This window comes from Hippocampus zosterae, chromosome 11 (genome assembly GCF_025434085.1).
Source record: "Hippocampus zosterae strain Florida chromosome 11, ASM2543408v3, whole genome shotgun sequence".
NCBI classification, from domain to species: Eukaryota; Metazoa; Chordata; class Actinopteri; order Syngnathiformes; family Syngnathidae; genus Hippocampus; species Hippocampus zosterae.
Window position 1 is genome coordinate 2,833,130 of NC_067461.1, and position 25,783 is coordinate 2,858,912.

At 50.2% G+C, this 25,783-nt stretch overlaps 2 protein-coding genes across 4 annotated transcripts in view; both read left to right on the plus strand.

The window, feature by feature from the left end:
- The window catches only part of fam13c (family with sequence similarity 13 member C), a 386,051-nt gene that overhangs the window by 106,772 nt on the left and 253,496 nt on the right, over window positions 1-25,783 (plus strand). The gene's annotated exons all lie outside the window — the stretch shown is intronic.
- rgs7a (regulator of G protein signaling 7a) overlaps window positions 1-25,783 on the plus strand; it is a 120,126-nt gene that overhangs the window by 14,215 nt on the left and 80,128 nt on the right. For all 3 annotated transcript variants that reach the window (XM_052079764.1, XM_052079762.1, XM_052079763.1), the window contains exons 3-13: window positions 13,441-13,537; window positions 16,287-16,337; window positions 18,071-18,177; window positions 19,748-19,799; window positions 21,998-22,062; window positions 22,263-22,339; window positions 23,204-23,285; window positions 24,408-24,482; window positions 24,600-24,698; window positions 24,777-24,838; window positions 25,589-25,699. In XM_052079764.1, coding sequence (XP_051935724.1) covers window positions 13,441-13,537; window positions 16,287-16,337; window positions 18,071-18,177; window positions 19,748-19,799; window positions 21,998-22,062; window positions 22,263-22,339; window positions 23,204-23,285; window positions 24,408-24,482; window positions 24,600-24,698; window positions 24,777-24,838; window positions 25,589-25,699 — 878 coding nt within the window. The remainder of the gene's footprint in view (window positions 1-13,440; window positions 13,538-16,286; window positions 16,338-18,070; window positions 18,178-19,747; window positions 19,800-21,997; window positions 22,063-22,262; window positions 22,340-23,203; window positions 23,286-24,407; window positions 24,483-24,599; window positions 24,699-24,776; window positions 24,839-25,588; window positions 25,700-25,783) is intronic.

Sequence of the window (25,783 nt, forward strand, 5' to 3'; positions counted from 1 at the left end):
TTGGAAGCAGATGATATTTGAGCCAAATTCAAAACGCTTGTAACACCACTCGGGGGGGGGGGGGGGGGCAAACGTTAGCAAGACAGCAAATATTTCACTCGCGTCAATGTTTGTTGCGGGTCGTTTGAACGCATTTTGAGCCGCCGCTATGATCTCAAAGGTACACAATCATCATCAGCCATATTGCCCCCCCCCCCAAAACAAGAACCGTTGACACTTCGTTTAAAGTGCATGATGAGTCACTAAATACGTATTGTCCAAAATCAAGGATATTGCATTTTTGTCATACATCTGCTTAGGGAGTACTGAGAGTAGCACTGACCAAAAAATTTGGACCCCCCCCCCCCAACCCCCCCTCGAATAAATGGTACGAGGCTTTTAAGCTAATGCATGCGGTATATAATTCTAGCATTTGTTGAGTCATTTATTTTGACTCATATGCCATAAGTAAAACCTGCCCTCTGTGATCTGCAATCTCTTTGATCTGCGCGGACATTATGAACGGTGACTGGCATGCCTCGATATGAACGCCGGCTAGACCGATCGCATCTTTTTTTATTCCCGCCGTGCCGAAATCATTCTTATCGGAGTTTGCACAAACAAAAGGCAAGGTCAAAGTTACGATATTTGCTGTTGGAATAATTTCACAAGGTATTAATTTCCCTTGTCTGCATCGCGGCCTTATATGGGCGTGTGGATAACGCCGACCGGCCGGATATTTACCGGCTGATTCCAGCTAGGCAAGGCCGACGGGGGAAGAAAAAAAATAATAATAAATCGAGCTGATTAAATTCTGGGCGGGCGGCCCGGTAGTCCAGTGGTTAGCACGTCGGCTTCACAGTGCAGAGGTACCGGGTTCGATTCCAGCTCCGGCCTCCCTGTGTGGAGTTTGCATGTTCTCCCCGGGCCTGCGTGGGTTTTCTCCGGGTGCTCCGGTTTCCTCCCACATTCCAAAAACATGCGTGGCAGGCTGATTGAACGCTCTAAATTGTCCCTCGGTGTGCGTGTGAGTGTGAATGGTTGTTCGTCTCTGTGTGCCCTGCGATTGGCTGGCAACCGATTCAGGTTCTCCCCGGGCCTGCATGGGTTTTCTCCGGGTGCTCCGGTTTCCTCCCACATTCCAAAAAACATGCGTGGCAGGCTGATTGAACACTCTAAATTGTCCCTAGGTGTGAGTGTGAGTGCGAATGGTTGTTCGTGTCTGTGTGCCCTGCGATTGGCTGGCAACCGATTCAGGGTGTCCCCCGCCTACTGCCCGAAGACAGCTGGGATAGGCTCCAGCACCCCCCGCGACCCTAGTGAGGATCAAGCGGCTCGGAAGATGAATGAATATATCAAATGTTGCATATTGGCAAAAAAAAAAAAAATCTGAATTAAGCAGCAGCATAAACACAGCCTTCGATTATTTCCATTTTGCCCGAAACCTTCATCATTAGCTGAAAAAAAAAAAAAATAGAGACATTCCAGTGCATCCATCACTTTTGTGAACTTTCGAAGCGTCGGCAAGCTAGCAAGGCAAAACCACTGCGGGAGTGACTGACATTGCCGGGTATTCATCATCGTACAAATGTCAAAGTGGCAACGATGGTCCTTCTTATGTGGGTGTGCGCGACCCGAGCGGACGCCTCTCCCGTCCCGTCCCGTCCCGTCCTTGTCGGATTGCTCCAGACGAGAAACGGCAGAATGTCAAGCCTGCCAGCATCCAGCTGCTTCTTTCCGATTGCTATTCAGGACACTCGCGTCTGCCGCACGTGCCAAGGAGGAATGTGGGAAATGAAGGAGGAGCTGAGGAGTACACCACCCCTCCCCCCGCCCCACACCCTCTCCCCACCTCTCATGTCTAAAAATAGAGCGCATCGTTGCTTCTTTACTATTCCCAACGCACCTCCGCGGACCGTTTCCAACCTTTCCAACCGTTCCCCCCCTCCCTTCTCTGCTTTGCGCTCACTCGCTTCCTTGTCATGCTCAACTCCGTCTGGGGTAAATTTTCCTCCCCGGGTGCCCAATGAGGAGGCTCCTCAAATGCGCAGCCAGAAACGTTGGACACGGGTAACAAGCTGACCTTGATGACGGATGCACTCGGTTTACAAGCGAATCCAGTTCCATCATCTCTGCACTTTCCTCAATAAAAATAACGACCTTAAAGGCAATTTTTTTGGCAATTGAGTGAGCGATGAGAGTCTGCAGTAGATTCACAACTCAATACAAGTGCAAAAAGAAGTTCATCGGTTTAGTTTCCAGCTTTGAATGATATTTTTTTACTTACATTCATTCATTCATTCATTCATCTTCCAAGCCGCTTGATCCCCACTAGGGTCGCGGGGGGTGCTGGAGCCTATCCCAGCTGTCTTCGGGCAGTAGGCGGGGGACACCCCGTATCGGTTGCCAGCTAATCGCAGGGCACACAGAAATGAACAACCATTCGCACTCACACTCACACCTAGGGACAATTTAGAGTGTTCTATCAACCTGCCACGCATGTTTTTTGGAATGTGGGAGGAAACCGGAGCACCCGGAGAAAACCCACACAGGCCCGGGGAGAACATTCAAACTCCACACAGGGAGGCCGGAGCTGGAATCGAACCCGGTACCTCTGCACTGTGAAGCCCACGTGCTAACCACTGGACTACCGGGCCGCCTTTTCTTACATTTCATCTGTAAAAAGAAAAAAAATATATATTTTTTTTTACAGGTGAAATGTAAAAAAAAATAATTTAAGGACCCAGAAATAACCCGACACTTTAAGGACTGACTAGAAGGAAGAATAACAGCAAGAAAACCCGCAAAATAGCCGCGATGTAGTAAAGCTCCAACGGACGAATCACAACGTAGCGAACGAACGCTTCACTAACAATTCTGACCGTTTTGCATTCAAAACAGCTGAAGTACATCGGCGACTGCGGCTCTCCTTTCCCACATGTGAGGGCATGACAGTAATTACACTGTGCCTAAGTTCTTCCGAATGCCTGCAATAAATGCTAAATATCGGGGGGGGGGGATATGCCGTGCAGTTTGATATTTTTGGTGCCTCCACAACACAAGCAACAGTTTCTTCTGTTTCGAGGGGGGCGGGGGGGGGGGGGACTTTTAACACTTTAGCGCCAAGCTTCCTTTCTCTGCTAATTTCTGATGGCATGCTGTTTGAGCCATGAAATCGTGGTGGGCGAGCAGGCGGGATATTGGCTTTCAGTGGATTATGTTCCCGCACACGGCCAACCTTGGCTTAGTCATCGCGCCCACTGCACGCCCACCAAGAAGATGAGTGTGTGTGTGTGTGTGTGTGTGTGTGTGTGTGTTTTGTGCATGTGAATTACACAAAGGTCCTGCCCCATGAACGCTATTGCGCCACCTGCCCAGCACCATCGCAGCGTTTGTTTAAAAAAAAAAAAAAAAAAAATTAATTGAGACAGGCAATCGTGATGTGACATCCAACACGCAGATACTACACCAGCTGACTACTTTTCATCAACTTCAACCGCAATAATGCAAGTCCGGTCAATGAACGGGCCACTCTGACAGCGCTAATCAAAACGGAGCCTTTATGAACTTGGCAAGGGCAGAACCGTCGGAACCATCTTGTGCGCTGGATGCCGGCCTCCGTAATGAAGTGACACGCTGGGGGGGGGGGCATGCTGTGATGACGTGGATGTTAGTCACACATTGCTATAGGGGTGCTATGGGGGTGTGTGTGTGTGTGTGGGGGGGGGGGGGTAGGGGTCACTTTTCACCAGCTGTTGTCTGCGTGAGGACAGGCTTTGATTACAAAGGACGGCAGCCTCGGTGTGAAAAAGATACTCGTCACGTTGAACGGTAAAACGGGCATTTCAGTCGGGCTCAAAGCATCGATTTGGTACACACCAGGCCTGATTCCGCCATTTCACTAAAGGTTTGATTGTCGGATGTCATTGAGAAATAATCCTTGACCGATTATCCTGTGATGTGGGGGTGTGTTAGAATTGTTTTTTTCCCCTTCCTGATAATGCTGAGTCAAAAAAAAACAAATGATGATCTGTTTATTATCGTAGTGGTTGTAAACCAGACTTAGTACACCACCCACGATAGGAGCAGAACGTACAGATTTGGATTTTTTGAGGTGTTTTTTGTTGTTGTTGTTGTTGTGATGTGTGAGGTCGTTGAGGTTTTTTTAAAAAGTCGGGTTAACAATGGGGCGGCCCGGTAGTCCAGTGGTTAGCACGTCGGCTTCACAGTGCAGAGGTACCGGGTTCGATTCCAGCTCCGGCCTCCCTGTGTGGAGTTTGCATGTTCTCCCCGGGCCTGCGTGGGTTTTCTCCGGGTGCTCCGGTTTCCTCCCCACATTCCAAAAAACATGCGTGGCAGGCTGATTGAACACTCTAAATTGTCCCTAGGTGTGAGTGTGAGCGTGAATGGTTGTTCGTCTCTGTGTGCCCTACGATTGGCTGGCGAGCGGTTCAGGGTGTCCCCCGCCTACTGCCCGGAGACAGCTGGGATCGGCTCCAGCACCCCCCGCGACCCTAGTGAGGATCAAGCGGTTCGGAAGATGGATGGATGGATGGGTTAACAATGCGGGTTAAAAAGTCACAGAAAAATTTTGTCTTGGTTCAAGATGTTAATGTGCGTAGACTGTGTCAGACTCCAATGAAGAATCTATGATGGGGGGTGGGGGGGGGGGTATCTGGGGGAATAGCGAGAGCAGGAAGGAAAGAAGGGGGCCAGAGAAGTCCGCACGGTGGATGACAAGGAAATTTAGCGCATTGCCACGAATCCAACGCGGTAACTCGGGTCTCAGGTCAAAGGTCAAGTTCTGTCCACAATGTCGTTGCCTTGCGGCGAGTAGCGAAAATTTTGAGCGATTTGAATATTTTGCAGGTTTTCAAGAAAAATGCGGTCACACTTAACATACAAGAGATTTTTTTTGACGGCACCGGAGAGTTGGGCTTACGACTGCGCACATAAAAGTGGACCTGCACGGTGAGAGCCACAATGATATTATAATCTCGAGTCCATTTTTGGGATTTGATCGAGTCAAAATTCGATTAGCGCAGCATTCATCTGTGCGTGATTGTCATCATTGTCCGGCGGGGGCTCACAAAAGGAGTAGACGGCCGCGGTGCATTTAAGTGCACACGTAGCGGCACAACACGCCCTGACGAGAAATAATCAAATCAAATCACTCCAGCTTTCATCCATTAACGAATAAGATCAAGCCATTAAAAGGCTTTCAGTCACACCTCGGAGGGGCTTTTTTTTTTTTTTTTTTTTTTTGCGAGCTGTCAGGGGCATCATGACTGACAACATCCATTTGCAGGCGTCCGAAGAAAAGCCTCTCGCTATCCGTCGGACGTGTTTACGATAATGCTACCGCTATCAAGAGTGTTTAACGAGTGGCATTAGCCTCGTCTTATCACTCGCCGCCATTACGGAGCGAACATGTGGCGCGGCGACAATTTTCAAACAATCACGTTGGCTTGGTGGGATGCCAGCGGTTAGATATGGGGGGGGGGGAAAAAATTCTTCCATGGGTGCAGGAAGAAAAGAAACCCCCGCCACGCCAGAGATGCACTTTGTTTCTCCAGGCTTTTCGAATGATACGCCGGTGATGAATAAAGACAGCGAGGGGAACACATTCGGAGCAGCAGATGCTCCGCGTGACTAATTGTGTACACAGAGGGGGGGGGGTGGGGGGGGGGGGGGAACTACGCTGATGAAGACGAGTGACGGCGGGGGCCTTATCGAGCACCGAACCGCAGATGCCGTTAAATGGCCGACGGCCCGGCGGCGGAGTCTGCCCGTCCAAATCAACTTTCACTTCGGGTGGCGCAATCGCCACCTGACGCCCTGCGGGCGGCGCCGTCACCCCCCGGCATCTGTTCCTCGAGTCTGCGGTCTTGTCGTACGGCCAAGGCGTCATGCTAGCTTTGCGCCCAGGTGTCGCTTGAAATGACTTCGATGTTCCCGTTATGAGGAACTTGCCGCGGAGAGTGTGAATCGGAAATTGCGTGTCGGGCTGGCTTGGTTATGGGTCTGCCATTCGGGAAACTCCCCAAATTCCAGATGGCCACCACGCCCCCTGGTGCTAGTCATACACTATGACATCCATTTTCTAGCGCTTACCCGGGGTCAGGTCGGAGGGGCAGCAGCTTTAGCAGGAAAGCCCAAACTTCCCTCTCCCCAGCCACTTCACCCCGGCATCTGTTCCTCGAGTCTGTGGTCTTGTCGTACGGCCAAGGCGTCATATCCTAGCTTTGCGCCCAGGTGTCGCTTGAAATGACTTCGATGTCCCCGTTATGAGGAACTTGCCAAGGAGAGTGTGAATTGGAAATTGCGTGTCGGGCCGGCTTGGGTATGGATCTGCCATTCGGGAAACTCCCCAAATTCCAGATGGCCACCACGCCCCCTGGTGCTAGTCATACACTATGACATCCATTTTCTAGCGCTTACCCGGGGTCAGGTCGGAGGGGCAGTAGCTTTAGCAGGAAAGCCCAAACTTCCCTCTCCCCAGCCACTTCACCCCGGCATCTGTTCCTCGAGTCTGTGGTCTTGTCGTACGGCCAAGGCGCCATATCCTAGCTTTGCGCCCAGGTGTCGCTTGAAATGACTTCGATGTCCCCGTTATGAGGAACTTGCCAAGGAGAGTGTGAATTGGAAATTGCGTGTCGGGCCGGCTTGGGTATGGATCTGCCATTCGGGAAACTCCCCAAATTCCAGATGGCCCACCACGCCCCCTGGTGCTAGTGGTACACTATGACATCCATTCATCCATTTTCTAGCACTTAACCGGGGTCGGGTCGGAGGGGCAGCAGCTTTAGCAGGAAAGCCCAAACTTCCCTTTCCCCAGCCACTTCTTCCAGCTCTTCCCGGGGGGCGGGGGGGGGGGGGGGGAATCCCCGAGGCGTTCCCAGGCCAGCACAGACGTGAACTCTGTCAAAGTATTGAACGAATACTAAAATATGCCTCTCAAGTTTTTCGGCTAAAACATCCAAGTGCAAAGTTGCACATTCTGTTAACCCCCTACGCCCCCCCACGCCCCATCACACCCCCCCCCCCCCCCCCCCCACTATCGGAGAGCCGCCTTCTTTCTTCCTCTCTGGTGAATGAGCCACCGGGAAGTTGGCAGAGATGTCCTTGTGATTGTGGTCGGACACGCCGTTGCTGTGGTAACTCACAAGTGGAAGGCAACCTCGGAAGAGACTCGAGATTCACGTCATCGGCTCGACAGCTTCGTCAGCATGAGCTCACTAAAACGCCCCCACGCCGGCCGGCCGGCCGGCCCTCCGCCTGCCCCCCCCCCCCCCCCCCCCCCCAACACCTCCACTCTGGTCGATTCATTGCACTGTCCTTGAAACTTTATATAACGGGAACTTGTTGTCCTACATTATGTGAGCGATGAGTTTCATTCAGAACGCTAAAGCTGAGTGCATAGATTTCAGTTTTGCCTTTTGTTGTTTTTTTTGGGGGGGGGGTGGGGGGGGGGTCTGTGACGTGCTTTGGTTCAATTCCCCGACGATCAAGAATCATGAGACCAAGCTCTTTGGTGTCTTGCTGAAAGTAACCTCGCGGAGCCAACTGTGCCCTGTCGTGCAAGTGAGTCAGTGGACGCCCCTTTTACGTACTGCCGGCCGACGGCGAGAGCCAGAGTGTGGACCAAAAAAAAAATTTTCACTCATGGAAGCAGCACTTCATCAACTATACGGTGTGTATGGAACACAAATATAACATCCACTCGCAATTGGTAAGCGCGTGACGTTAAGAAGTAAAACCCTTCCAGCTAAGGCTTATCTATGCATCGAGCGGAGCATCATTGCAGCTCTGCTTACCTTCCGGCTTTGATATGATGAACAGGGGCATGATAACGATTCATAAATCGACTACTATTGCCACGAGTTGCAAAAAATGACCAACTTTTTTCTCTGCGTATCGATCACTTAAGCTTTGACAACTCGGATGAGTCGAAGGGCAGAAGAATCGCTCGGTCGGAGTCAACGGACGCCGCCAGTGTGCACATGCGGCGTCTTTGTATTGGTCAGTGGATGCGCGGAAAGGGGCATCGATCGTGAGAAAATGGGCCGCCGCCGCCGCTTTCCGACGCCGCAATCTCGGCTGCCGCTTGAGAAAACGCCACGCGGGCAACTCTGCGATGCAACCCGATGCCCAAAGGATGCCAATCCAGCACATCGTGTCTTCAGGATCGCCCAAATGGCCGTCCCGGAGGAGACGCGTGATTCATAGAGTATACGCTGACATTGATCGCAGCTCGCCGTAATGCACCTTTCAAATGAATTCACTCGGGGAAAGCAAAAAAAAAAAAAAAAATAAAAAACAAAATCGGGGGCGGGCGGCCCGGTAGTCCAGTGGTTAGCACGTCGGCTTCACAGTGCAGAGGTACCGGGTTCGATTCCAGCTCCGGCCTCCCTGTGTGGAGTTTGCATGTTCTCCCCGGGCCTGCGTGGGTTTTCTCCGGGTGCTCCGGTTTCCTCCCACATTCCAAAAATATGCATGGCAGGCTGATTGAACACTCTGAATTGTCCCTAGGTGTGAGTGTGAGTGCGAATGGTTGTTCGTTTCTGTGTGCCCTGCGATTGGCTGGCAACCGGGCCTGCGTGGGTTTTCTCTGGGTGCTCCGGTTTCCTCCCACATTCCAAAAACATGTGTGGCAGGCTGATTGAACACTCTAAATTGTCCCTAGGTGTGAGTGTGAGTGTGAATGGTTGTTCGTTTCTGTGTGCCCTGCGATTGGCTGGCAACCGGGCCTGCGTGGGTTTTCTCTGGGTGCTCCGGTTTCCTCCCACATTCCAAAAAAAACATGCATGGCAGGCTGATTGGACGCTCTAAATTGTCCCTAGGTGTGAGTGTGAGTGCGAATGGTTGTTCGTCTATGTGTGCCCTGCGATTGGCTGGCAACCGGGCCTGCGTGGGTTTTCTCCGGGTGCTCCGGTTTCCTCCCGCATTCCAAAAAATATGCATGGCAGGCTGATTGAACACTCTGAATTGTCCCTAGGTGTGAGTGTGAGTGTGAATGGTTGTTCGTTTCTGTGTGCCCTGCGATTGGCTGGCAACCGGGCCTGCGTGGGTTTTCTCTGGGTGCTCCGGTTTCCTCCCACATTCCAAAAAAAACATGCATGGCAGGCTGATTGGACGCTCTAAATTGTCCCTAGGTGTGAGTGTGAGTGCGAATGGTTGTTCGTCTATGTGTGCCCTGCGATTGGCTGGCAACCGGGCCTGCGTGGGTTTTCTCCGGGTGCTCCGGTTTCCTCCCGCATTCCAAAAAATATGCATGGGAGGCTGATTGAACACTCTGAATTGTCCCTAGGTGTGAGTGTGAGTGCGAATGGTTGTTCGTCTCTGTGTGCCCTGCGATTGGCTGGCAACCGATTCAGGGTGTCCCCCGCCTAATGCCCGGAGACAGCTGGGATAGGCTCCAGCACCCCCCGCGACCCTCGTGAGGAAGATGAATGAATGAATGAATGAACAAAATCGGATGAGCGGCTGCGACGAATTTGCGTCCGTCTGCGTTTATGAGAGCGATCGGGCTGATGTCAGTTCTTGACGATAGACGGTTTGTAAATTTTTTTTTTTTTTGGGTTTGTTTTCTGCAAACCGCTGTTGGTTTTGGAGCGGGCATAAAATATAAATGATCTTTCCTCTCCGCTATAGATGCCGATTTATTTATTGGACAGCTTAAGGGGGAATTACGTCAATCAATTGCAAGACGGGCAAGACTGAAACCTTTTTAAAAAAAAAAAAAAATTCTTACAAATGCTCATTTGGTGCTCAGTTTTCCGAGCGATCATGAATTTCTGCGGAAAAAAAAAAATCAAGTCGCGGTCGTCATCTTGATTCCGCGTTGGGATAAAGACAAAAAAAGTGAGCGAGCAAGGTCACAAGTGATTCCGCGAACCTCCTCGAGACGTGAAATTTGCCTTGATGGAACAGAGGACAGAAAGACGGACGCTTTCAATCCGACAGACCGCTCCGGTCTTCATCTCGACGCAACGTGAAGCCACGCTGGCTTCCTTCAAGAGCTCGGCGTGGTGAATATTCACGCCGGTGACATTTTAGCGCGTGTGGGCGGATGAAAGTTTAGCGAGCGGGCGAGAGAGACGGCGAGAGAGAAGTGAGGCTATTGATCAACGTCCCCGTTTGGTCTGAGGCTCTCGAGCCAACGGGGAGCAAAGACGAGGAGGCAGAGGGACGCTCGGCGTAAAGTCCCCCCCCCCCCAAAAAAAAACGATGAGATGAAACCAATTTGGATTAATTAACGGAGATATGAAGGAGCTGATGTTCTGCCAGACATAAAAGACGCCTCGATAGCACATCTCACCGAAACAAAGCAGCCATCTTGAATTCCCTCAGTCGGCATTAAAGGGGTATTCATTCATTCATTCATTCATCTTCCGAGCCGCTTGATCCTCACTAGGGTCCCGGGGGGTGCTGGAGCCTATCCCAGCTGTCTCCGGGCAGTAGGTGGGGGACACCCTGAATCGGTTGCCAGCCAATCGCAGGGCACACAGAAACGAACAACCAACCACGCTCACATTCACACCTAGGGACAATTTAGAGCGTCCAATCAGCCTGCCACGCATGTTTTTGGAATGTGGGAGGAAACCGGAGCACCCGGAGAAAACCTACGCAGGCCCGGGGAGAACATGCAAACTACACACGGGGAGGCCGGAGCTGGAATCGAACCCGCTACCTCTGCACTGTGAAGCCGACGTGCTAACCGCTGGACTACCGGGCCGCCCATTAAAGGGGTAAAAAAAAAACAAAAAAAATTAAATCCCCTCGCATGATTTGGTGATGAGCTGCGGTCACAATTTTCTGGGGGGGGGGGGGGGGCGTTCATTATCACAGCGCCCGTCTGCAAGTTCCTATTAGCCGGAGACCTTTCTTCACCGCGATAAATAACCAAGTGAGGAGCGTGTCACCTCGTTAAAAATGAACGCCGTCTTGGCGACTGCGCCGCCGTGCCGCTCCATTAAGGCCGTGAACAAGCAACAGAACGGAGGCACACACACACACACACACACACACACACACTCACACACACACACACAAACACTGACCATCGGCTTTAACTTCGACTCGACCGAGTTTCCCAAATCAAGTGCGACGCTCCCGCTACACGAGTCGCTCAATCCCAAAAAGAGTCCAATTACATTTCGGAACATAATAGGAACTCGGCTCGCAACGACGTGTCCACAGAAATTCATTTTCGGGGACACAAAACATTCATTTTGGCGACGCAATTGCTTTTCCCTTTCGCCGAATAAGCTCCGCCGCCGCCGACGAGCTGTTTGCTTCTTTTGAGGACGGAGCGCTAGCACAATACTTTTGCGAGTAACAGCCGCACAGCTTCGCACACCGCAAGACAGTAACATGGATGGCAAAATAAACAATCAATCGGATGCTGGATGTTTGTTTGTTGACACATTTCAAATCAAATCCGAGTGGAGTTTATTTTGGTCTCCGCTTGGCTGACAAGGTTGCTTCAGCTCAGGACTGCGGGACAAAGTGCCCATTCGGGACTCATCCGTCTCGTTTAAATCGGCTCGGATCATTTCAAAAGGGTCCACCTGGGGCTACGTCTCTCTTACTGGATGATGACTCTTGCGGTGTGCTCCAGGGACGCGTATCGAGTCCCATATTGCTTTCATGTCGCCCTCGGGGGCAACAAACTCTACAGATAGCCGCTGAGGCAGGTTATGAAAACGGCCATTTTCTTGACACAAAAGCTTCAATGTCAAGTATTTCACGTTGGCAAACCTTTTCACTCGTTCATCGTCAAGAGTAATCCTTCAACAAGACGCATTCTCTTGAGTCCGGATACGAACCAATTCCATTTACAAATTTCATCGCAGGGAATATGTATGTGTCAGGGCGGCCCGGTAGTCCAGTGGTTAGCACGTCGGCTTCACAGTGCAGAGGTACCGGGTTCGATTCCAGCTCCGGCCTCCCTGTGTGGAGTTTGCATGTTCTCCCCGGGCCTGCGTGGGTTTTCTCCGGGTGCTCCGGTTTCCTCCCACATTCCAAAAACATGCGTGGCAGGCTGATTGAACACTCTAAATTGTCCCTAGGTGTGAGTGTGAGTGCGAATGGTTGTTCGTTTCTGTGTGCCCTGCGATTGCCTGGCAACCGGGCCTGCGTGGGTTTTCTCCGGGTGCTCCGGTTTCCTCCCACATTCCAAAAAAAACATGCGTGGCAGGCTGGTTGAACACTCTAAATTGTCCCTAGGTGTGAGTGTGAGCGCGAATGGTTGTTCGTCTCTGTGTGCCCTGCGATTGGCTGGCAACCGATTCAGGGTGTCCCCCGCCTACTGCCCGGAGACAGCTGGGATAGGCTCCAGCACCCCCCGCGGCCCTAGTGAGGATCAAGCGGCTCGGAAGATGAATGAATGAATTATAACAAGCCGCTCTCCGGAGTGCCTGGCCACCCACCTCTCATGAAATTATACAACCAAGGAAATATTTACCGGACAATATCTGAAAATGTACGTGAGCCACTCACAAGAGTAGCGACAGCAGGAGTCAAAAGATTAATTGCAAACTGTGGTTCAATTAGCCCTGGCGTGTGAAACTCATTTTTGTCGCGGGCCACATTGTAGTTACGGGGAAATCGGAGTACCCGGAGAAAAGCCACATAAGCCCAGAGAGATCATGCAAACTCCATGACCTCTGCACCCTTGATTTAGTAATTCCCTTTTTTTTTTTAATGCGCCGTGGTATGTATTCATCATTTCAGTTTCTTGGCACGCACCCTTCACAAGACTCCCAGAACGTTTCGGTCACCTTGACGCGTGCAAATTCTTTCACGTCATTTGTTTTCCTCGCTTCACTCTGCGGTTTGAATTTGTCACTCAGTCAAGCGCACCGAAGAACTCCAATCTGATGGAAATGCTGCGCCGGGGCCTCTTACGAGACACAGAATATACTGCGATGGGAAAACGAAAAGGAATGTCCACCGGAAAGCACCAAAGTGCACCTTTTGTTTGGGGTTGGGGGGGTGGGGTGGGGGGTTGCGGACATGATTGAGCCGCGTTGTGGGGCTCAGGTGGGAAAGTGGGTGGCTGCAATCACACAAGACGGTGCCAAGCATTCGATTTCAAGTGGGCTTCGATGCGGGACACTTACCCAGCAATTGCTCCTGATGAGGGCGGGGCTACCCGCGGTTGTGAAAACCTTGGACTTGATCGTGCTCTTCTCTGAAAGTGAAAATGGAATTTGCTTTTCAAATGGACACTCATTTTGTCGGAGCGATGGGGGGGGGGCGCAAGATGGTTGTTACTACAGTGCACGGCTTATCATGTTAGCAGGTTGCATGAAAGGGTTCGAGTGCTCGAGAAATACAATTGAATTGTTTCGGTGAATTGTTTCATGAAGCATTTTTGTGTTTTTGTTTTTAATTTCCTGAATGATTTTCCTTCTTTGACCGAAATCCACAGCATCCTCTCACATTTCTCCGCAGATGGAGGAAGTCATAGCCCGCATGCAGGAGGAGAAAAACGGCATCCCCATCCGAACAGTCAAAAGTTTCCTCACCAAGATCCCCAGCGTTTTTTCAGGTGAGGCTCCCATCGCAACCTTTGGATTTTTTCTGCGTGCGTGTGTGTGTGTGTGTGTGTTAACGCATCGTAACCACTGTGAAATTGATAGGTTGAAATAACGAAACACCATATAATGAAATTTGGGGGTGATAATATTTGCGGTTGTTATTGCAATCCGGCAAAAACACACGCTCACTCCTTCAAAAGAAAAGGAAGGAAAACAAAGAAGGCGTATTATCATCTCAGCGCACAGTCGTGTCACACCAAAACATCTCGTATCTAATGGCTTCTTTTTTTGGGTTGCCATTTATTCGCGCGGCAGCTCTTGCCCTTTCTTTTATTAATGAGGCAAAGTTAATTCCCATCCACCTGCTTCTAAAATTGTCGGTTGCGCCCGGCGCACGCACACACACACACACACACACACACACACACACATGCAAGTCCCAACCAAATGACGCAATATATTAATCAGGTCTCGTTTGACGATTACCTTACACATCACATCGCTCCCTCTTGGGTCATGTGTGACGCTGTGGAAACAAGGTTGGAGCTAATAATGGTAATCCACGGAAAAGCTCCTCATTGGGGGGTGGGGTGGGGGGCGGAGGGCGGTGTTGGGACGCCAGAGAGGAAATGGCTCCCAAAACGCACGTTCACAAACAGCCTAAAACGCGTAATGGCGGGCGGACGGACAGACAGACAGACCGCCGCGGGGAGCGTCTGACATTTCACACTCCTGTCCTCTCACCTGACAGCTCGGTCGACAGCAATAACCGCTCAGGGGATATATTTATTTATTATCAGATATATTTAGCCCAAAACGACACAAGTCGCGGGTTTTGATGGGGTGTGAGGGTGGGAGGGAGCAGTAGGTGCTCCTTCTACTCGTTTCCCTTCTTCACACCGCGTAGCATTGTCTTGCTTACGCCCACTGTCCTGTCCTCTCCTATTTGCTACTCATGTTACCACTTCCTCAAAAGATGTAGCACTGCTTTGGCTCACTCCCTCTGTCCTGCGCCGCCACATTTGCTACTTGTCTCATACCCTCGGGGGGGTCGACTACTGCCTCAAACCTGTGCCCTGCCTTATTTGTGACTGGTCGCTTCGTGACAGGGTGTAACTAACAATCGCAGTCCTTTCCATCTTGTCAAATCACTGCCCCTGTCCTGTCATGCCCTGTTCTATTTGTAAGTCGGCGCAACCCTGTCACCGTGCCCTATTTGCTATCTCCTCTCCCTTCCTTATAGTGTGTAGTACTACCTGGCTTACTACTGTTCTCCTGTCCTATTGTGTGTATGTAATTCATTGCATCCTGGCCGACTACCACGATTCTGTCCTGTCCCATCCTATTTGCCCCTCGTCACATCCCTGCCTCACAGATTGCACCGCTGTTTTGATGATTCTACCCGTGCCCTGTCCTGTTTATTATTCAGTATACCCCTTCCTCACACAACGTAGTGCTGCCTGTCTCACCATCTCTGTCCTGTCTTGTCCTGTCCTATTGCTGCTCGTCACATCACCGTAGGCTCAGGAAATACCTGGCTCTCTTTCTCCGTCCTGTCCTGTCCGATTTGCTCTTCCTTATGTTACTCCCTCACAGGGTCAAGAAGGGTCTAGATCTCTTTACTGTTCTGTCCTGTCTCATCACTTCCTGTCCTAATTGTTCATCGCTTCATCTCATGGTGCAGCACTCTTTGGCTCTTGACCCTGTCCTGTTTATTATTCAGTATACCCTTTCCTCACACAATGTAGTGCTGCCTGTCTCACCATCTCTGTCCTGTCTTGTCCTGTCCTATTGCTGCTCGTCACATCACCGTAGGCTCAAGAAATACCTGGCTCTCTTTCTCCGTCCTGTCCTGTCCGATTTGCTCTTCTGTGTTACTCCCTCACAGGGTCAAGAAGTGTCTAGCTCTCTCTCCTGTTCTGTCCTGTCTCGTCACTTCCTGTCCTAATTGTTCATCGCTTCATCTCGTGGTGCAGCACTCTTTGGCTCATGATCCTGTCCTGCATTGTCCCGTGCTATTTGCTACTCAGCACATCCCTTTCATCCCGTCCTATTTTCTATTTGTCGCCATCCCTTTCTCATTGGTTGTCATACTGCCTGCCGACTGACTCTTGTCCTGCAACATCCTGCCCATTTGCTAATACAAAAACAACAATGGCAATGGATATGAAACGCTCCCAACGCACAGTAAAACAGATCCAGCATGAAAAAAAAAATGTAAGAGATCCACGATACCGCTTGACGAAGCGACTGAACAGGACAAGCTTACAAAACCGGAAACAAAACACTTGAGCATTAAATAGTAACAACGCGCCTCCCTTAAAACCTAAATGGAATGTGACCGCAATTCAAGTGTGTTCTATTATTTACCATTATCGATATGAATGTCGGTGGTAAAGTTCATTAGAGCAACAAAAAAGTTAATTTCGTTCAAAACCCACTCCATAATAATCAAGCTAAGCTCCCGTAAGAATTCATTGCCGTGAGTCACCCTCAATCGTGTTGTTACTCTATTCGGTAAGCGCTCCATTGTGCCGCCCCTACCTGCGGTCATTTCAATTAACGGGATGGGGGCTTTGAAGAAAAATAATCGCTGCCATGTCATCCGCCCACGCCGCCAAAGGCGAGAGGAATTGCTATGCGCTGCGATGATGACGGACAGTGGGAAGGGTTAAGAGCGCCGTCGCTAGCAAATAGCATGAAAACCGTCGAGGTGATGTCCGCCTGTATACTGATGAGCGCTGTCGTCTCCCCTTTCAGGTTCCGAGATTGTACAGTGGATGATCAAGAATCTAGACATCGAAGACCAAGGTATGAGAAGATTATTCCGCCGTCAAGCCATCCCGTACTGAGGGTAGCGCCGTATGACGCAGTTAGCACCACGCTAAAAAAACGAAGTCGGGCGGTCACAAAGCAAATCTTTTTAGAATCGATTATTCCATGGATGGCTCCAGCAATCGCCACCTGCCTCCCTCGTTTTCTAATAAACGATAGAAAAAAAGAAAAAGCTCTCATCTTTGACAGAATGAAGTTGCTACAACTCCCCCGCATGCCATTTGGCGAAGCTCCAGTCAGTTTGCATTTTGGCAAACAACGAGGTAATGTTGAAGGCAACTTAACTGCGAGCCCAACATTTCATCAACGGTAACTGCAAGTTGTTATTTTACATCCATTAAAAGAAACATTTTTTAATCGTGTTCGTCCTTATTGGCCTATGCCAGCTGACTTTTGGTAAGAAGCAGGACACGTCCGGAGCAACACCCTCACAATCGCCCCGCCGGACAATTTAGAGCAGGGGTGTCCAAACTTTTTGCCAAGGGGGCCAGATTTTATGTGGTAAAATGTCGGGGGGCCGACCTTGGCTGACATTCTTTACATTGAACAACAATATTGTTCAACAAATTTTAGTAAGCCAGTCTGATTCACATTTCCATTTTTATTTTAATTTCAACAATCTTAAGAATTTCTTTTGGTTCATTTAAAACAGGAATTTGAAATATGACATATCAGTCAATATAAACACGGAGTGATGTCTTGTTAACTCGTGAGTGTTGCCCTCTAGTGTCTAAATGCTATTACTCATTTAGTGAATGCTATTACTCATTTAGCCACTAGATGGAAGCAGTACTCTATGAAACATCACTCACCAGTCTACGAGACCTCAGTCGATGCAACACGTGTTCCATTGCGCCCAACCTGCGGGCCAGACGGCACTGATTTTATGACGGGGGCCGAGGGCCGGATGAAATTCGACCGCGGGCCGGATTTGGCCCGCGGGCCGGACTTTGGTCATGCCTGATTTAGAGTCTTGTTTTCATCGCCCACACTTGAAGATCCCGAGACCCCATGACGCTAACCTCAAAACTGTGACGCAAGACATGCTCACCGCTGCGTTACTATTGGAGGGACAAAAAAAAAAAAACAATGCAAGCACCAAAGAGCTAAAAATGTACGTGTGTGTGTGTGTGTGTGTGTGTGCGCCAGAGGGGTGATTATATAATCTAATCCTTCAGGTTACACCACAGTGGGGAAGTGTTTGTACGTAAACGGCTTTGAATAAATTAGGAGTCATCACTTATTGATAAACGGAGCCCCGTTACACACACACACACACACACACACACACACATGACGTGATGGTTTAAAAAAAAAAAATCAAGGCCCCGGTTGAGCGAGCGCCGCAGGGAAGCAGATTTTCTCCGCAGCCAGCCATCCAGGCGGGCACAACATGGCCGATTGCACTGATGAGTTCCTCCTCTTTAAAGTCAAGGTGGCCTCATCGGTGAGCAAGCGCCCGTGTGTTTGGTTCCAATTGACAAACCGACAGTCCTCGGCCTAGAAGTCAAACGGCAATCACGGACATGTTATGAAATGAATAAAACCTCGAGTACGGTTTTGACAAATATGCTAGCGGAACTTTAGTCTAGAGTTCCGTAGCCTCTGTGAGATGCTTCCAAGTGGAAAACAACGGAAAGGAAAAGACTTTCAGGAGGGTTTACTTTTTCATTTGATGTTTTTGGTGGCGGGTTTTTCTTCTTTTCCAGTTGAGGCTCTTCACCTCGGAACGCTGATGGCCGCGCACGGTTACTTCTTCCCCATCTCGGATCACGTCCTCACCCTGAAAGATGACGGCACTTTCTACAGGTTTCAGGTGAGAGCCAACCTCGCGTCATCATTCTCCACCTTGTCAGTTTTTTGTCTTTCACACGAATTTCATAATGCCGCTGCTGGCTGACATGAATGAAAAAAAAAAGAAAATAAAGACAGGTTAGATCACGGGTGGGCAATTATTTTTTTGCATAGGGCCACATGAGAACCAGAAAATATTACGGAGGGGCCGGATCAAAAGGGTGAACTAAATTCGACATAATATTAATTGGATTTCTTTATTTAAAAAGCAGTATTTTGCATTTTTTGGGCACGTTTTTCAGACTTTAAGAGTACATTATTCCGTCGTATCGAACGGGATTTGCTTGACTCGGCGCTACTGCTGGCTTCCGTATCGTCTCCCCCTTCCTCCCAATGCTCTGCAACTTCAAGTAACTGCGCCACCTGGCGTTGAAATGCCCGTCATTGCGAGTCCAAATGAAATGAATGCAGTCATTGACATCGAACCTTAAATTGTGTACCAACCTTCGGCGGGCCGGATAAAAAAGACCAACGGGCCGGATTTGGCCCGCGGGCCGTATTTTGCCCACATCTGGGTTAGATCATCTGAATTTTTACATTTTTTTTTTTTTGAAGGAGGACATTCACTCTCAGGAACGTAAACTTTATTGGATGCTGTCGAGTCGGTAAAAATATTTTGCGAGTACCAGAGTCAAATGCCAAGGAAAAACAAAAAAACAAAAAAAAATTGTGTCGAGTCCGAACAAGGAGTCCGAAACAAGTCCAAGACAAAAAAAATAAACTATATTTATTTTTTATTTTTATATATTATATATATATTTTTTCATATTTATACATTTTTTATATATTTATATTTATAAATAAAAAAGTGTGCTGTAGCCCAAAGCTGGTTCAGGCCCTGGGGCCTCGAGTTTTACACCCTATTTAATGCAGGGTTAGTTCCGTATCCCTCACTCGGGGCTTAGCGCACTTTCTGGAACAGGTGGAAATGTTTCTTGTAATCAAATATTTACTCGCTACAGGAACATCTTTTATTAAAAACAAAAGACATCTTTCGGCTATCGTAGCACATCTGTGGTCGGTGTAGATGGGCCGCGCGGCATTCACACTCTTCACGGACTGAAAGTACCGCAGGGGCCAATGTCACTAGGTCGGGTGTTGGATGTATGGGCCAATCATTCGGAGAGTCTTACATAAATGGATTTTTGAATTATATAAAACATTTTTAAAAAGGCACCGGCAGCACAGCGCATCACTTGCAGGATTGACGGTTTGAAGCGGTTTGCGCCCAACGCGCCGCCTCATCTAATCAATGGAAATGAACACTCGAGGGTGTTTGTGTTCCATCCTGGCGCAATTCGTTCGCCTTTCTCATCGCAAGCCGGGCGGCGTGTCGCCCCGAGACGCGCCGACAAGAGGGCAAAAATGTTTTATTGTGACAGATGCCATGATGATGCTATGCGAGCACCCCCCCCCCCTCACCCCCAACCCCCCACATCACGTGACAACGCACCATATGGTCCTCCGTCAGAGATGCTTGGCCTTTTTTTTATTCACGTGCATTGGGTTTCTTGTCATATTTGTGTTTCCAGACGCCGTACTTTTGGCCATCGAACTGCTGGGAACCGGAAAACACAGACTATGGTGAGCAACGACTCTAAATTGCAATTCGCCCGCACATTGATAGATTTGAAAAACTGAATTTAAACTTAACCCTTAATTGATAAATATTATTCATTCATTCATTCATCTTCCGAGCCGCTTGATCCTCACGAGGGTCGCGGGGGGTGCTGGAGCCTATCCCAGCTGTCTTCGGGCAGTAGGCGGGGGACACCCTGAATCGGTTGCCAGCCAATCGCAGGGCACACATAGACGAACAACCATCCACGCACACACTCACACCTAGGGACAATTTAGAGCGTCCAATCAGCCTGCCATGCATGTTTTTGGAATGTGGGAGGAAACCGGAGCACCCGGAGAAAACCCACGCAGGCCCGGGGAGAACATGCAAACTCCACACAGGGAGGCCGGAGCTGGAATCGAACCTGGTACCTCTGCACTGTGAAGCCAACGTGCTAACCACTGGACTACCGGGCTGCCCTGATAAATATTAGTCCATCCATTTTTTTTTGGAATGATTATCCTCAGGAGGACCTGCTGAAGCCTCTCCCAGCTGTCTTCGGGCAGTCGGCGGGGGACAACCTGAACCGCTCGCCAGCCAATCGCAGGGCACAAATAGATGAACGACCATTCGCACTCACAATCACACGAAGTGACAATTTCGAATGTTCGATCGGCCTGCCACGCATGTTTTTGGAATGTGGGAGGATTAAACCGGAGTACCCGGAGAAAACCCACCGTGCCGCCGCTATTACTACATATAATAATTGTGAGTGATGAGCATGTCGACCTCACAGGGCATAGGTCATGTGTTCGATCCCCGTTGCGACCTTCCTGTGGGGGAGTGCGCATGTTCTCCTCATTCCTGCGTGGCTTTTCTCCGGGTACTCCGGTTTCCTCCCACATTCCCAAAACATGCATGGCAGGGTGATTGAACACTCCAAATTGTGACCGGTTCAGGTTGTCCCCCGCCTACTGCGCGAAGACAGCTGGGATAGGCTCCAGCACCCCCCGCCCCCCACCCCCGCGACCCTTGTGAGGATAAAGTGCATTGGAAAATTGATGGATGTGCTAGGAATAAAATGAGAGCCGATTCAGAATTAAAAAAAAAAAAGAATAAAAATGTCCTGTTTTTTATAGTTCCTCGGCTCCGCAGACTATTTGAGAGTCAGAGCATTTTTCTGCAGCGTCTTTGTAATAGAGTCGCAACGCTGAAGCACAAGTGACTTAACTGTAGCAGAAACTAAATTGGAACGCAGCCCGCCTCTAATTTCATCAGACAAGACTGATTACAGGGACCGAAAGCTGAGCCGCGGCCCGTGTGGGGCATGCGCCTGCCGAGCGCGTCACCCGGCAACATTTTCATGGTGACGCGCAGATGCGGCTTTGGCCACGCGTCTTCATTCCGACGGCAGATTTTTTTTTTTTTTTAAATAACTCCCGTTTGTTTTGAGTTTGTTTTGAGTCAGGCGGCCCGGTAGACCAGTGGTTAGCACGTCGGCTTCACAATGCAGAGGTACCGGGTTCGATTCCAGCTCCGGCCTCCCTGTGTGGAGTTTGCATGTTCTCCCCGGGCCTGCGTGGGTTTTCTCCGGGTGCTCCGGTTTCCTCCCACATTCCCAAAACATGCATGGCAGGCTGATTGGACGCTCTAAATTGTCCCTAGGTGTGAGTGTGAGCGTGGATGGTTGTTCGTTTGTGTGTGCCCTGCGATTGGCTGGCAACCGATTCAGGGTGTCCCCCGCCTACTGCCCGGAGACAGCTGGGATAGGCTCCAGCACCCCCCGCGACCCTAGTGGGGATCAAGCGGCTTGGAAGATGAATGAATGAATGAATGTTTTGAGTCATCGAGGCGGAGATGAAGTAGGTCATGGCGACGTTAGCGATTCGCTGCCAGACTGATGAATTAAGTCTTTTGAATATTTTTTTTTAAACAGTCCAAGGGCTTAATGACCACCTAATGGTCAGTTCACAATAGGATGAAGGGAGGATGATAATGCGCAGAGACATCAAAAGTCAGGCGCGCACACACACACACACACACACACACACACACACAGTCAATGACCTTTGCGATTTACGGACCATTTTAAATGTGCAGTTGAGAGGATTAAAACGAGTCAAACGCAGGGCCACTTAAGGCCGAGCTGAGATCCTGTTGTCTAACCCGCCTCCGTATGCACCCCCCCCCCCCCCGCCACCTCTTTCTTTCTCTCTTTCAGCCGTTTACCTCTGCAAAAGAACAATGCAAAACAAAGCACGTCTGGAGCTTGCAGACTACGAAGCGGTAAGCCCCAAAAAAAAGGCCTTTCGCCTCGGCGTCACTTTCCGCTCTTCTCTCCCACACCGACGGCAAAGCAAATTTGTTTTTTCCCTCGCGTCTGTGCGAGCAAGGATCATTAGTACAGGGGCATGTGCGGCAAACGTAAACAGTCCAATCAGCTCAAAACCTTTTTTTTTTTTTGTTCTTGTTTGTTTGACTTGCAGGAGAGCTTAGCAAGGCTACAGCGAGCTTTCGCCAGGAAATGGGAGTTCATTTTTATGCAAGCAGAAGCACAAGCAAAGTAGGTTTCCAGACACATCGTCGAGTTTCGACCGAGCGGTACGGTTCAGTTCACCCGAGCGTCATTCGGAACCTCCGGTGGCTGCATTCTGGCATGAAAATAATATCGCGACAACGCCACACGCAGAGAAAACAAAGGCCGCATTTATAAACTTAGGGGGAGGGGGGGCGAACTAGCGAACTAGCTAGTTCGCTAACATTAGCGAACTAGCAGTTCGCTAGTGTTAGCATTCTCCCGTTTGTTTCATCTGCGTTCTCTCAATTAAAGGTGTGAAGGAAAATAGTTGTTGTCTTTGGGGTGGCCAACGGCCCTCTAGACCACAGGGTAGATCCGGCCCTGCGCCGAACAACAGCTGAATCCCATCTCCACATTCAGAACCAAAACAAGAACACACCAGAGTCTGGTGACCATTTTTCACTTACTTGACCATCATTCATGCAATGAGCACAAAGCGGAAGAGACAATTTTTTTGCCGCTCATATTGAATTATTTTTTTGTCACGGAGATAAATTGTGTTCTAAAGTTCATACCCTCCCCTCCTCCTTCTGGTCACCGTCACCTTTTTTAGCTAACCTTGTGTCACGTCAAATGTCATTTTTTTAGTATTATTATTTTTAGTCTTTTTTATGTCAGGGGCTGCCGGAAAACGGACAGCTGGGACACCAATGGCCCCCGGGCCGTAGTTTGGATGCCCCTGTTTTTGCCAATATTTTTGGCAAACGGAAGCCACCCAAAATGTGCCGCGGGGGCTCTTTGGTTGCCGTTCACAACTTTCGGCGCCGCGCTTGGTGGAAAACGGGCTTGCGGCTCCTCGTTCGGACATGTCCCGCCATCAGCTCAAGTGTGTTTTCTCGTTCTCCTCAGAGTGGATAAAAAAAGGGACAAAATCGAGAGGAAAATTCTCGACAGTCAGGAAAGAGCCTTTTGGGACGTGCATAGACCGGTGGTGAGTGCCTTCGACTCGTACGCGACGTTCCGATTCTCAATCAATGTTTTCTATATGTGTGTGGGGTGACGTTACCCCCCCCCCCTCCCTCTTCGTACACACACACACAAAATACCAAATCAATAAGTGTCACTCCACATCAGCATCACCGCTGCGGCCGTCCTCGAATAGCATCTAGCATCTTGCTTAATTGGCAAATAACGCTTTCAATTTCTGCGTCCTCGGGGCCCGTTTAATCGATATTAATTCCGATTTCACACCGTCGTCGTCCCGCACAGCGGCTCCATGCCTTTGTTCCTGAAGAGATCTGAGCTACTTACTCCAATCCGAGCGGCTTTGCACGCTCGAAGCGCCCCCTGCGGGTCATTCTCGAATTGGCACAATCAAAAGTTGGGTGACCTGACGTCAGTTGAGACGTCTCGGAATCCTGCGCATCTGCGCACAAACAGTCGGAGAACGAGGACGGCCGCCTTTTCAAACAGCATTCTCGGGAGCTAAGCAGCAACAGACGGACGGGATCAGAAAAAAAAATGCTGGAAAAAAAAAAAATAATAATAATTCCGGGCGGCCCGGTAGTCCAGTGGTTAGCACGTCGGCTTCACAGTGCAGAGGTACCGGGTTCGATTCCGGCTCCGGCCTCCCTGTGTGGAGTTTGCATGTTCTCCCCGGGCCTGGGCGGGTTTTCTCCGGGTGCTCCGGTTTCCTCCCACATTCCAAAAACATGCGTGGCAGGCTGATTGAATACTCTAAATTGTCGCGAGGTGTGAGTGTGAGTGTGAATGGTTGTTCGTTTCTGTGTGCCCTGCGATTGGCTGGCAACCGGGCCTGCGTGGGTTTTCTCCGGGTGCTCCGGTTTCCTCCCACATTCCAAAAAAAACATGCGTGGCAGGCTGTTTGGACGCTCTAAATTGTCCCGAGGTGTGAGTGTGAGTGCAAATGGTTGTTCGTTTCTGTGTGCCCTGCGATTGGCTGGCAACCGATTCAGGGTGTCCACCGCCTACTGCCCGAAGACAGCTGGGATAGGCTCCAGCACCCCCCGCGACCCTAGTGGGGATCAAGCGGCTCGGAAGATGAATGAATGAATGAATAATAATTCCCTTTTTTCTCCATTCTTTCTCCCAGCCTGGATGTGTGAATACAACAGAGGTCGACATTAAGAAGTCCTCTAGAATGAAAAATCCCCACAAAACCCGAAAGGTGCGCCGCCGTTGGATTATTTTTTTTTTCTAGTCGGGGCAAGATGACGTCCTACACAAATGCCTTCCAGAGTTGAATGCCGCGCCGCTGATTGATTTCGTGTTGATCTTGTACCAGTCGGTGTACGGGCTGCAGAACGACATCCGCGCGCACAGCCCCACCCACGCTCCGCCCCCGGAGGCCAAGCAGCCGACGGAAGAGGAGCTGCAGGAGCAGGTGGACCTTAACGTCACGCGGCTCGGGTCTCCGCTTTGCGCGACGGCGGCTAACTTTTGCCCCGCTTTTGCTTTTCAGATCACGTTTTGGCAATTCCAATTAGATCGGCATCGGCTGAAAATGTCCAAAGTGGCGGAGAGGTGAGCGAGGCCCAGCCAACGACTTCACTCGGTTGGGCCATCGAGCGGCCCGACGTCTCGCGTGATGAAGACCTGGGGGGGGGGGTGTCGATCGGGCCAAAGGGGCGAAATTGAAAACGGCATGATAGTGCCCAAGGGGCCCCCGCTTGTGAATGTCACATGACCAAACCCAGAAAACACGGTGAGCTGTGACGGCCGTTTCCGGGAGCCCTTCGGCACTGTGATGTCATCTTCAGTCGACGGCGACTGGCAAAAATGGCCGACCCTCGGAGCATTGCGATGAATACCGCATCCACAGATGCCGGTATTCATCGGAATGCTACGTTTAGGCCAGTGAAGACGCAGATATTGTCAAGAAAATGCTTGACTTGACCCCCCCCCCCCCCTTTAAATAGAACTCAAACGAACAACCAGAGAGTAGCAAACGCTACCACGAACGCATGTGTACAATGCTCACCGTAAGGTAGCGTCATCCATCTTGAGCTCATTTCTCGGTCGCCTCCCATTGCTTGTGATGCCCCCCCCCCCCCAAGTGTTCACCAAGGTTAGCGTGCCCTTCCGTGAACAAAAACGGTAAGAAAACAGGCAAGCAATACCCGCTGCATTCACCAGGCCGGACCCCGCCTTTTAAAGCCACACACACACTCAACGTCACAGATACGACAGTAGAACGTGTGGATGATGACCCCCCCCAAGCGGCTCTATCGCAGTTTCCAGACGCGCATTTTATATCCCGCTTGTCTGCTCTAGTTTGTTGGGCTACACGGAGCAGTACATCGAATACGACCCCTTCCTCACGCCCCCGGACCCCTCCAACCCCTGGATCTCAGATGACGCCACGCTGTGGGAGCTGGAAGCCAGGTGGGCACAGAACCGAAGGACCGATTCTATTTGCACGTCGCTTTCATCCCATTTCCGTTGGCACTCTCTCTTCATATTCAATCT